Genomic DNA, 16530 nt, shown 5'->3' with positions numbered 1-16530 from the left:
CAGTACCAGAACCAGGATTTGCCCTAAAACTGGAATTGGAACTTGCTTTGCAATGAGAAATAGGACCTGCTCAGTTGAAAGTAATACTACCTAAACAGTACTTACCCTCAGAGGATTTGGGGTGCATCAGAAAAAAGGGAATCTCCACAGCCATCTCACTGAAATGTATCACACCAAAGGCATTATTATAATAATCAGAATGTTTCATGACTGCAACATAATCCATGAAAGCAATGTTCAGAATTAGTAAATCTTTGATATTTGGCGATCAGTGTTCTCAATTACCTCGAAGTGAGGTCTCCCAAGATCCTGAGGAAAGGAAATCAAAACAGAAGAAGAAGTAAGAACACAAATACCACAAAACTGATAATTAAAATGCATGACATACATGGGCCTAGAAATTAGTCCAGGCAGCACCCTGTTTTTCAGGCATTACTCGGACTAGTAAAGCCCCAATATGGCGGGCAGGAAGCGTGTGTACATTTCCGGTCAGAAGTGCACCACCCACCATATTGGATAAGGACAAACAAGAGATTGTCCTTTACGCACACCTGAAGCAGGCATTGGGCTCTTTGCATATGCAAATAAGGGGCCGTGTTTATGCTCCATGCGAGCCTCCTCCAACTCTATTTACTTCATTTCACCCTATCAATATATCCTTACATTCCTTTCTCCCTCATGTACTTATCCAGCATCACCTTAAATACTATTCGCCTCAACCACTCCATGTGGTAGCAAATTCCACATTCTCACCACACTCTAAGTAAAGAAGTTTCTCCTGAATTCCTTACTGGGTCCTCATTGGGAAAAGCAATAATCCAGTAAGAGTCCATCCAATGAGACCAAGAAGGCCTCAGGTTCTATGCCTAGTCTATGCCGAGATGGCTTATCTCAGCTGGGACAGTGGTAAAGAGTGCTACAATTGGGCGATGGAGGGGGAAATCTGATCACTACTCAGTGACCACTGCTGGGAAGTTTGGATGCGCGGATGACAGGATGAGGACAATATGGGGATTGGCTTAGTGCCCCTATGGCTGAATGGATCACGGGCATTCACTGTCTGGGCTACTTGAGCAAGGGTGTGGAGCTGTACCCAAACATGAGTCTGTACCTTCAGGAGAAGAGGTGTGGTTGAAACTGGAGAGAGGAAAAAAATGCAAACTAAAAAGGTTTCGACTCGAACATCTCTGAGGCTTGTGAAACCATTCTGATGAATTGGCAAAACTCCCAGTGCCATTTCTCCCCCCGAAATTTAGAAGGGATATCTATACTGTGTATCAGATGGCAGTAGTTATTAAAATCAGGGTTGCCAGCAATCTGCTTTCAAGGTTGTGTCCAGAAATATCGAAAATGTAATCCAGATTAAAAATAGCCTGATTTTTAAACTAGAAATTTTGTTCCACTTCTATCTTTGATGTAGCTGTTAAGGGTTTCAATGAATTTTAATCGTCAGCAAAGCAAACATGAGAACTAAAGCCACGATACAAATCCCCTGCCCATCCCTATCCTGTCCCTCCCATCTGGGTTTGTACTTGGCAAGAGGTGGTAATACTGATTGAAATAAGGTTACCTACCCTCCCCGGGAGATTATCATCTTCACTTTTAGCAGGTAGGACACAAGAATTCCGAGGACCTCTTTATCCAGCTCTGGTCTGAGCCTATAGACATACAGAAACAAAAGCACAAGTGAGAAGTGATTGTGGTGGAGAAAAGGGAACGTAACACAGAATGGACAGAATGAGGCAGTATACAGGATGTTTGTGTGTTTAATATCTATCAGTCTAACTTGTTGTCACTGTCTACCTTCGATCTCATTGAAACATGTAAGATTCTGAGGGGGCTTGACAGGATAGATGCTGAGAGGTTGTTTTCCTGGACTGGAGAGTCCAGAACTAGGGGGCATAGTCTCAGGATAAGGGCATTTAAGACTGAGATGAGGAGGAATTTCTGCACTCAGAGGGTTGTAAATCTTTGGAATTCTCTACCCTAGAGGGCTGTGGATGCTGAGTCGTTGAGTATATTCAAGGCAGAGATAGATAGATTTTTGGACTCTAGGGGAATGAAGGGATATGGGGATCAGGCGGGAAAGTGGAGTTGAGGTCGAAGATCAGCCACAATCTTATCGAATGGCGAAGCAGACTCGAGCGGCCTTATGGCCTACTCCTGCTCCTAATTTTCTAATGATGTATTGAAAATTATTACTTGAAAGTGTGATCACATTTTCCAATATCCCATCAGATATAGCACACTTTAATCCAGACAAGTAAGAGGAGATGAGGCAATGTTTCAGTAGAGGAGAGGACAGACTGGGTCGGACTAAGATGGTGAAGGCCCAGGTCAAGGGTTTGGAAGGGCAGAAGAACAGGGCAAGTTTAAGATGGAGGGAGATAGCGGGTGGGTTGAGATAGAGGTGAGTCTAGGCAGGATTGTGGTGGGTCAGATATTAGGCATGGATGGGGGTAGACACTGGGTAGGGGTGAGATAAGGGAGACTGGACAGGCTTGAGGTAGAGGTGAGACAGCAGGGTTGAGATGAGGAGAATGGGCATGGATGAGATGTGAGAGACCTAGGCAGGATTTTAATGCAAGGTTTCATTGTTATTAAAAGGTTGTACATGATGAGTGAATGAAAAAAATATATATTTCTTCTGCTGAAATTCATTAGAAAATATCTCCATCTGCTGTTGATCGGCATGACTTGTTCTGGATTAGATTACCACTTCACTTGTAAAACTTCATTAATTTTCTGTACCACTTTCTTGTGTGAGGTAGTGTGGTTTGTTGTGGAGTGTAGAACAGAGGTAAACTGTCAGACGTGGCACTTACATGGTACTAGAGGCCAGGATTGTGTCCTCATGTTTGAGTTTGCCGTCCAAGGCCAGGCAACGTTTCTGTCGGCTGTTTGCCAAAGTAGGTGTCAGGCTGTAAACTTTAGCGAAGGTAGAGTTGGCAGCCACAGTGTCACTAGAATCAGAAAATTTACACAGTCAAATCGAAACTATTTACAATTTTAAACAGGTCTAGTTGGATGGGGAAGGATGGAATATTCTTGATGTACATTCAGTCCACTAGTCGGAACGCCAACATTCATATTCCACCAGTAGTGTGATTTCCAGTGTTTATTTTTTAAAGTTGTTTATTATTTTCTCCAATGTGTCATGCACCATTCTCCAGCTGAGAGGACAGGCAAGTGGTCAGCTGCCAATGCAATTCAATAACTGGCCGCTGAGAGGTACAACAACGTAACCTAAAGTGACCCCCTGATTTTCCCTCCATTTCTCTTTGTGAAGGAGTACTTATTTTCCATGGTGCTTTCCCATGATGGTACAATTGAAATTCATGAGTCATTGTTTCGGGATATGAAGTGTACACAGACACTCAGACAATCAGACTTACAGCAGGGAAAATAGAGCTGGTGCTTAATATACACATGCACACGTGTACACACACGTGTACACACACATTCACACACGCAGAGTTCCAAACATATTCACCAAGTAACATGATGCTACTTGTACCGATGCACATAAAACATCTACCCCTCTTCAGCACATGCCAAGGATGGGAGCCACTCAATATCTGCCCTTCTGTCATTTGGAGAAATGAGATTGGACAATCAAATTTATTAGTCTCTTGATAAATGTATTTTTCCACTCTTGTTTTTTTCAAATGACAGAACTCAAAGAATTAGACATAAAATCCTGATTGTTGCATTGATAAAAATGTTAAGATAATACCCTTCAAATGAATGAAGGCTTTTGTGGTAGACAAATTCGAGCGGCCTCTATTTCAAAAAGATAAAAGGAATTTCTTATTTTAATCTCCCAAAGAGAAATTCCTGGGAGCTGCTCCCCTCCCGCCATCATAACTCCACCAGAAGTGCGTCAGAAACCCCGTTTACTAGATGGTGTGTCAGTCCAGCTGAGCACAACTCTCCTTCTCACTCTTTTCCTGCAGGGAAACATTTGCATTCCACTTGGTGCCCTTCTCTCCCCACGCAGCAATGCAGAGGAAGACTGGGAAAGCCCAGTGTGGTGCAGCGAGTCGCAAAACAAGTCGGTGCCACACCACCACTGGAATCTCACACATTGCGGCAGCTAACTGCAACACCAATGCCTCACTCACACCACAGTGTACAAAGACACACATATATATATAAATACACATACCCATCCAAACACGCTCACACACAGCACTGAAGTGATATATTTCCTATTGCAGCCGCAACTTACTTTGGTTCTTCCGAACAGACTGTCTTTGCATATTTGTCAAGTTGATAGAGGACTACATCTGTGACCTGATTAACTGATTGGATAAAAGGACAATGTAATTCACAGTAGCTGACAGGTAACACTCACAGCACAGTGCCAGTAATGCCATTTCTGATGTGGAACAACTAATCAAATGTTGAAAACCACACTTCCTCCGCAGATGTGCTGGTGGCACACCCCCCTCCTTTTATTAGCTCAATGTTTCACGTGTAGGATTCTGCTAATATTCTAATTCCCCTAAACTGACTGGAAGAACGTTTTACAGCACAGAGTGTAATTTACTGACAAGTGCAAAAGGTCGCTCGTTGAACAAAATAGTGTACAACACAAGTGCAAAATGGATGGAATAAAATTAGCACAAGGTGAGTCAGGAAGGGGTCTGGGAGTAATAGCGGACTTATCACTGACAACGTCTAGACATTGTGGTGAGGCAATTAAAACAGCTTACAAGTGCTGGGATATACAGCCAGCATAGTGGAATACAAGCCTACTGAGGTTATTTGATGCATTAGCCAGAGGCCACTCACTGGGGACTGTACACAGTTCTCATCACCACATTACAAGAGAGGTGTGCAAGCATTGTAGAAATGAGTGCAAAAGAGCAATGTGAATAATTTTAAATGTATCTAGGATGATCAGCAGGAAAGACTAAAAAAAACTTTAAGCTCACATTTAGGGACAAAATGGTTAAGAAGGGACTGTTAAAGTATATAAAATATTGAATGTTCCAGCTAAGAGTACAGTTAAGGGGCTTATTTACTGACCCCTGCTAAATAAATACAGTGAGGAACAGAGAATCCAGGGATTAAAACTGTCAACCTCCGCAGGGATATTTGACTGTCTTGTGTTCAAGGGTGACAGTGGTTGTTTTGGCTCAGTAAATATCTCATCTGTGTCTGTGGCATTACAGCAGCTATATGTGTTGCCAAATGGGGAATGGGGAACACCATTGTACCCTCTGATTCTCAACACTTTAGTTACCGTGTTATGTTCTTGTTCTCGTGAAGAAAATATCTGAACTGAGCTATTTCCATTTTCTCTCTCAGACCAGGCGGGCAGACCAGAGCAAACCCGGATCAGTGAACTGTGAATCAGTTTAAAGGAAGATGCTTCCCAATGGCTCAACTCATTAGCGGCCCATTGTGGATCTGAGTGATACAGAGCACGAGGGCAGCAGGTTCCATCGCTCGTCTGTCTCAGGTCAACGGTAGGTGGGCAGGCCTGACTCATCTGAGTCACAAACTGTAGAAATACAGGGGCCTGTCAGTGCGACAGCACGGTGTGCGGACAACACAGTGTGAACTGCTGAGAGTTTGGTAAGTGTGAGAGTTCGGTGAAGTGGGGGAAGGAGGTGCTGCTTTGCCTTGCTTTTCCGAACTTTTTCCACAGAGCGGCAGTGGACCTGAGCGTAGAAGACTGAGATTGTGGAATAAAAGCAGCAGCAGACCTGCAACAAGAGAAAACTACTGTGTGACGTCACAGGTGAGGCAGGAGAGTCTGAGAGGTGAGCACAGCATAAAAGGAGAGACCTAGAGCGGGAGGAGAGTCTGAGAGTCTAAGGCAAGTCATGGCAGCACAGCTCCGTGATATGCTCCTCCTGCACTATGTGGGAAGTCATGGACACTACCAGTGTCCCTGGCGACCATGTGTGCAGGAAGTGTGTCCAGCTGCAGCTACTGGCTAACCGCATTTCGGAGCTGGAGCTGCGGATGGATTCACTGTGGAGCATCCGCGATGCTGAGACTATCGTGGATAGCATGTTCAGTGAGGTGGTCACACCACAGGTAAAGATTACGCAGGCAGAAAGGAAATGGGTGACCGCCAGGTAGAGTAAAAGGACTAGGCAGGTAGAGCAGGAGTCCCCTGGGCCCATCTCCCTCTCAAACAGATATTCTGCTTTAGATACTGTTGGGGGAGATGGCTTATCAGGGGAAAGCAGCAAGAGCCAAGTTCGGGGCACCACGGGTGGCTCTGCTGCACAGGAGGGGAGGAAGAAGAGTGGCAGGGCTATAGTGATAGGGGATTCAATTGTAAGGGGAACAGCTAGGCGTTTCTGCGGCTGCAAACGTGACTCCAGGATGGTATGTTGCCTCCCTGGTGCTGGGGTCAAGGATGTCACGGAGCGGCTGCAGGGCATTCTGGAGGGGGAGGGTGAACAGCCAGTAGTCGTGGTCCATATTGGTACCAACGACATAGGTAAAAAAAAAGGGATGAGGTCCTGCAAGGTGAATTTAAGGAGTTAGGAGATAAATTAAAAAGCAGGACTTCAAAGGTAGTGATCTCAGGATTACTACCAGTGCCACGAGCTAGTGAGTATTGGAACAGGAGAATAGACAGGATGAATGCGTGGCTGCAGGGATGGTGTAGGAGGGAGGGATTTCGATTCCTGGGACATTGGGACCGGTTCTGGGGATGGTGGGACCTGTACAAGCGGGAACGGGTTACACCCGAGCAGGACCGGGACCAATGTCCTCGCGGGGGTGTTTGCTAGTGCTGTTGGGGAGGGTTTAAACTAGAGTGGCAGGGGGATGGGAACCTGAGCGGGGAGTCAGAAGGGAATAAAGTTGAGAGCAGCAAGAGAGGGGAAGACCCAGGTGAAATCTACAATACAAATAGTACAAACAGTTGTTCAAGAACAAGTGAAAGGGAAAAGCGTAGAGCAGCAGAAAGAAAGTGTACTTTAGGCACGACAGATAAAATAAAAACTAGAAGGCGTAAAGCGATTAACCCAGCATCAAAGCTGAAGGTCAGGCTAGGGTGTGTGGCCCAACTAAGAGGTCTATATACAAATGCACGGAGTATAAGGAATAAATTAAATGAACTACAGGTTCAAATTCAAATTGGAGGGTACGACATGATAGCTATTACTGAGACTTGGCTGCAGGATGGTCAGGATTGGGAACTAATTATACCGGGTTATAAGGTCTACAGGAGAGATAGGGAAAATGGAAGAGAGGGAGGAGTAGCCTTAATGATTAGAGATGAAATCACTTCAATGTTAAAGGAGGATATAATGAGAGGTAAGCAGCCAACAGAGACCTTATTGAGAAATAGGAAAGGATCTCAGACTATAGTGGGAGTTGTATATAGGAGCCCTGGCAGCAGCTCTGAAGTTCTAGATTGTATAAATGCAGAGATTAGACAAGCATGTCAGAAAGGCATAGTGGTCTTAATGGGGGACTTTAACCTTCACATAGATTGGGAAAAGCAGACCAGCAACTGTCAGAAAGGTAGTGAATTTCTTGAGTGTGTTCGGGATAGTTTTCTGCAGCAGTATGTCCTAGAGGCAACAAGGGGGCAAGCCATACTAGATTTAGTAATGAGTAATGAACCAGATTTAGTTAACGGCTTAACTGTGCATGAACATCTATCCAATAGTGATCATAACATGATCGAGTTCAATGTAGTGTTTGAAAGGGAGAAAAGTGAGTCAGCTACTAAGATTCTAGACTTGGGCAAGGCTGACTTCAAAGGGATGAGACAGAGACTGTCCACAGTGAACTGGGCAAATCTGTTAACAGGTAAAATGACTGATGATCAGTGGGAAATGTTTAAAGAAACATTTAACATGATACAGAATCGGTTTATACCCCTGAGGGGCAAGAACTCTACTTGCCAACAAAAATAACCATGGACAACTAAAGAGGTAAGGGACAGTATAAGACATAAGGAAAGGGCATACAAAAAGGCAAAAAATGGCACAGATCCTGGTGAATGGGAAAGATACAAAGATCAACAAAGGGTCACAAAACAGATAGTAAGAGCTACAAAAAGAGAGTATGAAAAGAAACTCGCAAGGGATATCAAAACCAATACGAAGAACTTTTATAGTTATATTAGGGAAAAGAGGGTGGTCAGGAGCAATGTTGGCCCCTTAAAAACTGAAAGTGGGGATATTGTCATTGACAATGAGGAAATGGCGGACATGTTGAACAATTACTTTGCGTCAGTATTTACAGTGGAGAAAGAGGATAGCATGCCGGAAATCCCAAGAAAACTAATATTGAATCGGGGACAGGGACTCGATAAAATTAACATAGGTAAAGCAACAGTAATGAAGAAAATAATAGCACGAATGAGTGACAAATCCCCAGGACCAGATGGTTTCCATCCCAGGGTTTTAAAGGAAGTAGGTGAGCACATTGCAGATGCCCTAACGATAATCTTTAAAAGTTCTCTAGATTCAGGAACTGTCCCTCTTGATTGGAAAATTGCACATGTCACTCCGCTTTTTAAGAAAGGAGAGAGAGGGAAACCAGGGAATTATAGACCAGTTAGCCTAACATCTGTTGTGGGGAAAATGCTGGAGTCTATAATTAAGGATAGGGTGACTGAACACCTTGAGAATTTTCAGTTAATCAGAGAGAGCCAGCATGGATTTGTGAAAGGTAGGTCGTGCCTGACAAACTTGATTGACTTTTTTGAACAGGTGACTAAAGTAGTGGACAGGGGAATGTCAATGGATGTTATTTATATGGACTTCCAGAAGGCATTTGATAAGGTCCCACATAAGAGACTGTTAGCTAAGATAGAAGCCCATGGAATCGAGGGTAAAGTACGGACTTGGTTAGGAAGTTGGCTGAGCGAAAGGCGACAGAGAGTAGGGATAATGGGGAAGTACTCACATTGGCAGGATGTGACTAGTGGAGTCCCGCAGGGATCTGTCTTGGGGCCTCAATTATTCACAATATTTATTAACGACTTAGATGAAGGCATAGAAAGTCTCATATCTAAGTTTGCCGATGACACAAAGATTGGTGGCATTGTAAGCAGTGTAGATGAAACATAAAATTACAAAGGGATATTGATAGATTAGGTGAATGGGCAAAATTGTGGCAAATGGAATTCAATGCAGACAAATGTGAGGTCATCCACTTTGGATCAAAAAAGGATAGAACAGCGTACTTTCTAAATGGTAAAAAGTTAAAAACAGTGGATGTCCAAAGGGACTTAAGGGTTCATGTACATAGATCATTGAAGTGTCATGAACAGGTGCAGACAATAATCAAGAAGGCAAATGGAATGTCGGCCTTTATATCTCGAGGACTAGAGTACAAGGGGGCAGAAGTTATGCTGCAGCTATACAAAACCCTGGTTAGACCGTACCTGGAGTACTGTGAGCAGTTCTGGGCACCGCACCTTCGGAAGGACATATTGGCCTTGGAGGGAGTGCAGCGTAGGTTTATTAGAATGATACCAGGACTTCAAGGGTTAAGTTACGAGGAGAGATTACACAAATTGGGGTTGTATTCTCGAGAGTTTCGAAGGTTAAGGGGTGATCTGATTGAAGTTTATAAGATATTAAGGGGAACAGATAGGGTGGATAGAGAGAAACTATTTCCGCTGGTTGGGGATTTTAGGAGTAGGGGGCACAGTCTAAAAATTAGAGCCAGACCTTTCAGGCGCGAGATTAGAAAACATTTCTACACACAAAGGGTTGTAGAAGTTTGGAACTCTCTTCCGCAAACGGCAATTGATACTAGCTCAATTGCTAAATTTAAATCTGAGATAGATAGCTTTTTGGCAACCAAAGGTATTAAGAGATATGGGCCAAAGGCAGGTATATGGAGTTAGATCACAGATCAGCCATGATCTTATCAAATGGCGGAGCAGGCACGAGGGGCTGAATGGCCTACTCCTGTTCCTATGTTTCCTATGTTTCCCATTGGAGCACTAGAATTGATCTCAGTACCCATGGGATGGGGAGGTGGAATATCAGCCTGGGAATCTGCTGCTCACTCAATATTCCCATGACACGAAAACAAACACAATTGTGCAAATAGGGAGATTGCATCATATGATAACTTAATCTTCTTCACCACCTTACAATGCAGACAGTGACTTCAATAGGTTCACCGTGATAAAACATCTGTAAAGGAATCACATTTAGCTCACACAATCACACCGACTCTGTATAATACTGTTTATATCGCAGGCTCACCCCGCCCGCCTGAAACCGGCTCCAAGTTAAAATCGCCCCCTAAAAGTCTAAACTCAAACAACGAGCTAGACGGGGCTGAAGAACCGTGTCTAGACTTTACACACTGATGTACTTGTTTTTCAATATTACAATATTACTTCTTCAGTGTTATAACATCTTTTAACATCAGATCAAATTAACTAATCTGTTAATCTGCTACTGTTAATTTGGTCATTGAATTTTTAAATTTAATTTATTCTGAACTCCAAAGACTGTTTTTCTGTTTCGGTGCTCCATGGTTGCTAATTGCCTTTTAAGGAGTAGCCCCAACATCATAAACATCCTCATCTGCACTGATTGTGTGGCATTGGGAGCAGTCTGCCCACTCAATAAGCCTTGTATCCAATATGTACTGGCCATGTAGTCTCTATATCGAGTGACAGCACATTACACAGAATGCCTTGTTTTACACACAACATTCACATTTCATGTAACATTTTTCATCAGGGCTTGAATGTATTTAAGATTAAACGGCATTCACAGCAGCCTGGATTGGCTTTGTACGACTAGGGAAAGTCTGCAAATATCAGAGGGATTACTATTTAGCAAAGGATCATCCAGCACTGCCCTCCATTTCACTGATTGGATTAAAAGGGATTATTTTCATACTTTGTTTCTGTATTTAAAAAAATGAAACGGTGAAAGATATTTTTATTTCTGTCTCTGTTTTCTTTTTGCATATTCTTGGAGGGTTCCTGAGCCTGACAATGTGAGGAACTGGAAATGACACTAACTTGGGCTGATATGCCAGTTATACATTGTTCAGAGGTAAGGTAGTGGGCAGATCAAGGGCAGAAAACCCTTGAATATTGGATGATGGCCTGCATTGGTACTGCCTCCCTTAAAGACAGAGGCAGCTAACGGGAGAAAATAGAATGCAGCAGATTTTTTTTAATTCCACTGACTTCAGTGGAAATCGGGAGAGATGTAAGAGAGGCTGGCGACTTGCCATCACCCATTTTACACTATTCCACAACGTCAAGATCTACCTTAATGTCCCTTTGTTTATTTTACCTTGACCCGTGTGAGGATTTTGCTATTGTCCTTGCTACTAAAATGGAAAGTAAATGTTTATCTTGGACTATTTTTAAAAAAGAATTTTACTCAGAGATTTCTGTGATTCTGGAATTATTATCAGATGCCCTAAGCTCCCTTATTCCAGTTTACAGATATCAATATACATGGTGTATCGTGTGGAATAGGGTTATTTCTGAGGGATTGTGCAATCATATGCAAGATGTGTTGTGTTCCCACCAGCAGTTTTGATTATTCTGTACCGCAGTGCTTTACACCATTTAACAAATAACGGTGAGCACATTTAAAATAATGTTTGGTGTATTTTTGTACTTGGACAGAATTCTAAAGAAGCTTCGGGGAAGAGGGCTGGTGGCAGAGGATCATGTCTCTGACAGACAAGCACGATTGCTTTCAAAAATAATTATTTTAAATACTTGCCACCAATAGGCTCCTTGTTTGTGGCAGGAACCTTTAATGTCACCAGAGTACAGTGTTAATATGGTCCCTGCCCACCTCCTCTATGACGAGGTGTACTTTGCAAAACGGGAGACAGAATGAGTTCATTTATTGGCATCTCAGCAAAAAACACCCTGCTGGGTATTATATATATTGCAAACATACTTTTAGTTCAATGCAGGCAGATCAGCAGCTGAACAAAAAAAGAGAATTAATGTTCACTCCCTTTAAAGGGGCATGGTCCAATTTTTCTGTTACCCATAAGCCACAGAATTGTTATTTTTAACTACCAGCAGGTGGCGGTGTTGCTCTTGGTGAATAACTGGTGACCTGTTCACTGTAAAGGATTATACTCAGGTGGAAGATTCCTACGGTCTTTGCTGGTGGAGGCCATGTCTCTCTAATTTTCATGTGATTTGCATTCTCTCACCAACATATGGACACATTTTACGTCACTGGGACTGCCCTTCGGAAAAAGGGGGCAGATGTCCTTAAGCGCATCTCTGGTCCCATATGCCCCAGGTCCACTGGAGGCCCAGCAGGAATAGGCTGGAAAGTTAGTCCTCGGTGTCAGAGGTCATAGGTGACTCGGACAAGGTACTTGATGACTTGTCCGTGCTCTTACAACTGTAACCCAGCAGGAATACACATCATCAGGAGAGGGAGGGAGAAAACTGGATTGGGAAAAAGGAAAAAAAACATTGGTTTCTCACTGTTGTTATGATTACAATTGTTGTTATTTGTTTTGTTTATGGCTCTTGCCCATTGACAGCACTGTAGTGATGTTGGGAATGTTTGTCATTTGTGCACAGTTTTCATGTATTCCAAACGAGAAAACTAGCAAAAGCTGATCAACAACTTGAAACATCTGACACGGACCCCTCAAAGAAAACTGACCCACTCAAAAACAGTCCTGAATATGTAGTTAGACTGAGAATATTGTGGGGCACAGGCTTGGCATAACTTTAGCTCCAAATTCTTCCACTTGTGTGGCAGAGAATTGTGACAATTGAAAGGAATTTCCCTCATTTCGAGTGGAGAAGCTGGGACTCTTGTGGAGACGTACTGGAGCTCTCTGTTGGTGAATCTGTTCATTGAGCGGTTTTAAAATGGTTTCTGCACTGAGCACTTCTCCCCAGTCTAGCTAGTTTATGGGGACACTGGGGGATAGTTTCCAACTGCTGGCCGTCCATTTCTCACCTGGAAGAGGTTAAAAATCCGACCGGGGGAGGGGGAGGGTCCCATTAGGGACCGCGCACACTCCACTCATTTGCACAAGGTCACATGCGGCCTAAAGGTACGGCTGGAGGCTGCTCAAAAGACGACTCAGGAAACTTTCAATTTAGATTTTTTTTTTATGGGCCCAGAAGGAGCCTCGGCCCAGGATTGTCTCCCCCCCCCCCCACCCCTCTGACCCCACCTGCAAGCCGGCTCAGTGTGAGATCCGGCCGATTTGCCTCCCTCTCACGACCGGCGAGATGCGACGGAGCGTCCGTTTGGTGCCTGCAGTCAAAGGAGGCCTGGAGCGATAATGGTTCAGGGCGTCCGGATGCTGGCATTGATGCAGGAGGTGCGGTCAGTCCACGAACTTCGTGCCTGTCCCAGGCGGAGGTTGAAGATCGATACCATTCTTCATCCCACTCCCACTTCCCCACCATGTTTCTTCATCGTCAATGGGGGAAATTCTTCTTCTGTGCAATCTATCTACCGACGTGATGTGACGCAAGAGGCATGTTTACCTTTCCATGGTCTTCTGGTCCTGGCTGCAGGGTGACTGAACAGAGCAGGTTTGGAGGAATCTGTGACGATGTTAATTATTTCAATGCAAAATAAATTACAATACAACCTTAACAATACAGTTCTTGGGATAATAGATAGCTCATTTTATTTGACACCATTTTGTGACACCAAGACCATTTTTTTTAAAAACATCATATGAGGCACCATAAGGGGAGATTTGCAGAGCTAAACTTGTTTTGATCTGAGAAAAGAAGATTAAAATGCCGAGAGGCAGAGATAATGTTGTAATAAGCAGCTTATTTTACTTAGATTATTAACAGGCCGTAAGTAAGACTAAGAGTTACAAGGAACTTTGCCCTCACAGAGTGAAAGATACGTAGCAAGGTGAAGCTGAGGCAATTAACTCCTTCAAAAATGAGCTGCTTAAAATAGGTTATAGGGTATAAACTGTCAAATACTCTATGGGACACAATAATTGCTGTAATGCTGTGGCGAGGCGTGAATATTTGTATGGAGGACAGTGGGCCAGGGTTAAATAGTAGAGATATGAAAACAGGTGAATATTCTGGATTTTGTTTGATAACAGTTGGAATCAGGGAGTATTTATACAGTCTTTCCAGGAGATTAAATGGATGATGTAGACTCTGTGATATGATCGAATGTGGAATAATGAACTCAAAGAGCCAAATGTTCTTGCTCATCTTTTCCTATGTTAACTCCTCCTAAATTCACACAGTAATGTACAGGACTGAACTTCAGTACAGAGCTTGTTACATTGTATTTTAATTTGTTTGCTAAACTTAGACATTCGTTGTATTGAAAAACATGTTATTCTACAGAAATAGCATTGCTTTAAATGGTTTATATATATTGATACTTCAGAATCACAGCTGTTTCAGAGTTACAGATTCCTTTCAGTTCAAAGATGTTTGTAACTTTATGGTTTTACTATAAAAATATTTTGAAACCATAATCAACATCTGTAAACTTATATAGAGTCATAGAGTCATAGAGTTATACAGCACAGTTAGAGGCCCTTCGGCCCATCGTGTCTGTGCCGGCCATCAAGCCCTATAAAACAACAAAGGTTAGAGTTTGCTTTAAGGTCAAAGTTGAGGTAAGAACATAGAAATACATGGACTCCAGAAGGGATCTGCTGCTTGAGAAGTCTGCTCCTTCCACAGACCTTGCGTAATCTACCCTCTCATGAACTCTATGCCGCCTATTTAATCTCCTTGATTCCCAAAGCTTGTTAAACAGAATGCCCAAAGTCTATCCACACTTACAACACCATTCTTCAAGCCTGGCTAGTTTCTTTTCACAGATGATGTTTCCCTTGGCTCTGATAGCAACAGGGACCATCTTGTACCATTACAACCCTACCTCAAAGAAGAAAGGGTAGCAGTTCTCTCCCAATTTTTTGGCCAGTCTCTCCTGCAGCTGAGTCAGTGCCCTTTTGTTGTCCGGAACTGGTGGATAGACCTGGATTGCTTCAGAGTAAATGTCCTTTCGGAAACTAAGGCCCATGACGTCCAAATCTTCACGTCCATATCGGAATGCACACGTCAAAATCACGTAAACATGAAATTAGAGAATTTCTTAAACTAGTGAATTAAGAATATTTTATGTTTATAGGGGAGTTATACTAGTAAACATCTCAAGGTGCTTCACAGGAGCATTATCATGTACAATTAGTCTCTGAACCACATAAAGAGATATTAGATCCGGAGGCCAAAAGCTTGGTCAAAGAGGTAGGTTTTAAGACATGTTATTCTACAATATATATAATGGCTATTCGTATCAACCAGGGAGCAATGGCACTCCTGGTCACATAGGTTGATATTGTTGAGAATTTGTGGACTAGCAACAAATTTCCCCATTTCAGAGTGAGGTGGGGGGAGGCAGCGAATGGCAGAATTACAATAATAGTGGGGACTATTGGATTAATTTTGAGTCTGCAAGTGAGCCTGCCTGAGGCTTGCAACTATTCAAGTTACAAAGCACAATGGTCAGACCTAGTACTGATAGAGGCACTGGGGTACCAACAGGTACTCAGGGAGTTCTAATTCCCCCATTCCATGGGATCCCCGACATCAGCTGTGCTACGTAGTGGCAGATGTCTTTGTCAGCCGTTGCTCAGTGGATAGAACTCTTGCCTCTAAGTTAGAAGGTCATGGTTCAAGCCCCACTCCAAAGACTTGAGCACAAAATCTAGGCTGACGCTCCAGTGCAGTACTGAGGGAGTGCTGCACTGTTGGAGGTGCTGTCTTTCAGATAAGACATTAAACCAAGACCCTATCTGCCCTCTCAGGTGGATGTATAAGATCCCATGACACTACTTTGAAGAAAAGCAGGAGAGTCCTGGCCAATATTTATCCCTCAACCCACACCTAAAAACAGATTATTTGGTCATTATCATAATACCGGTGCTAAAAGGGTTAAATTATGAGGAGAGGTTGCTTGGACTAGCCTTGTATTCCCTTGAGAATAGAAGATTAAGGAGTGATCTAATTGAGGCATTTAAGATGATTAAAGGATTTGATAGGGTGGATAGAGAGAAACTATTTCCTCTGTGGGATAGTCCAGAACAAGGGGGCATAACCTAAAAACTAGAGCTAGGCCGTTCAGCGGTGATATCAGGAAGCATTTCACCACACAAAGGATGCTGGAAATCTTCCCCAAAAAGCTGTTGAGGCTAGGTCAATTGAAAATTTCAAAACTTGAGATTGTTAGATTTTTGCTAGCCAAGGCTATTGGGAACATAGGAAGATGGGATCAGGAGTAGACCAGTTAGCCCCTTCAGCCTGTTCTGTCCTTCAGCCTGTTCTGTCATTCAGTGAGATCATGGCTGATCTGTGACCTATCTCCATATCCTCACCTTAGCCCCATATTCCTTTAATACCTTTGGTTAACAAAAATCTATCAACCTCAGATTTAAAATTAACAATTGAACTAGCATCAACTGTCGTTTGCAGAAGAGAGTTCCAAACTTCTACCACCCTTTGCGTGTAGAAGTGTTTCCTAACTTAATTCCTGAAAGTCCTGGCTCTAATTTTTAGGCTATGTC

At 43.1% G+C, this 16530-nt stretch overlaps 1 protein-coding gene across 1 annotated transcript in view; it reads right to left on the bottom strand.

Moving 5' to 3' along the window:
* LOC137332813 (arrestin-C-like) overlaps nucleotides 1-14990 on the bottom strand; it is a 40463-nt gene extending 25473 nt beyond the window's left edge. The window contains exons 1-7 of the mRNA XM_067996746.1: nucleotides 14847-14990; nucleotides 13432-13522; nucleotides 4232-4304; nucleotides 2826-2963; nucleotides 1575-1658; nucleotides 286-309; nucleotides 106-158 (exon numbers count right to left, since the gene is read on the bottom strand). Of these exons, the coding sequence (XP_067852847.1) occupies nucleotides 106-158; nucleotides 286-309; nucleotides 1575-1658; nucleotides 2826-2963; nucleotides 4232-4304; nucleotides 13432-13522; nucleotides 14847-14990 (607 nt within the window). The remainder of the gene's footprint in view (nucleotides 1-105; nucleotides 159-285; nucleotides 310-1574; nucleotides 1659-2825; nucleotides 2964-4231; nucleotides 4305-13431; nucleotides 13523-14846) is intronic.
* Between the last annotated feature and the right edge of the window lie 1540 nt (nucleotides 14991-16530).

This window comes from Heptranchias perlo, chromosome 15 (assembly GCF_035084215.1).
Source record: "Heptranchias perlo isolate sHepPer1 chromosome 15, sHepPer1.hap1, whole genome shotgun sequence".
In the NCBI taxonomy this organism is placed as follows: domain Eukaryota; kingdom Metazoa; phylum Chordata; class Chondrichthyes; order Hexanchiformes; family Hexanchidae; genus Heptranchias; species Heptranchias perlo.
This window is presented reverse-complemented; position numbering and strand designations above follow the sequence as displayed.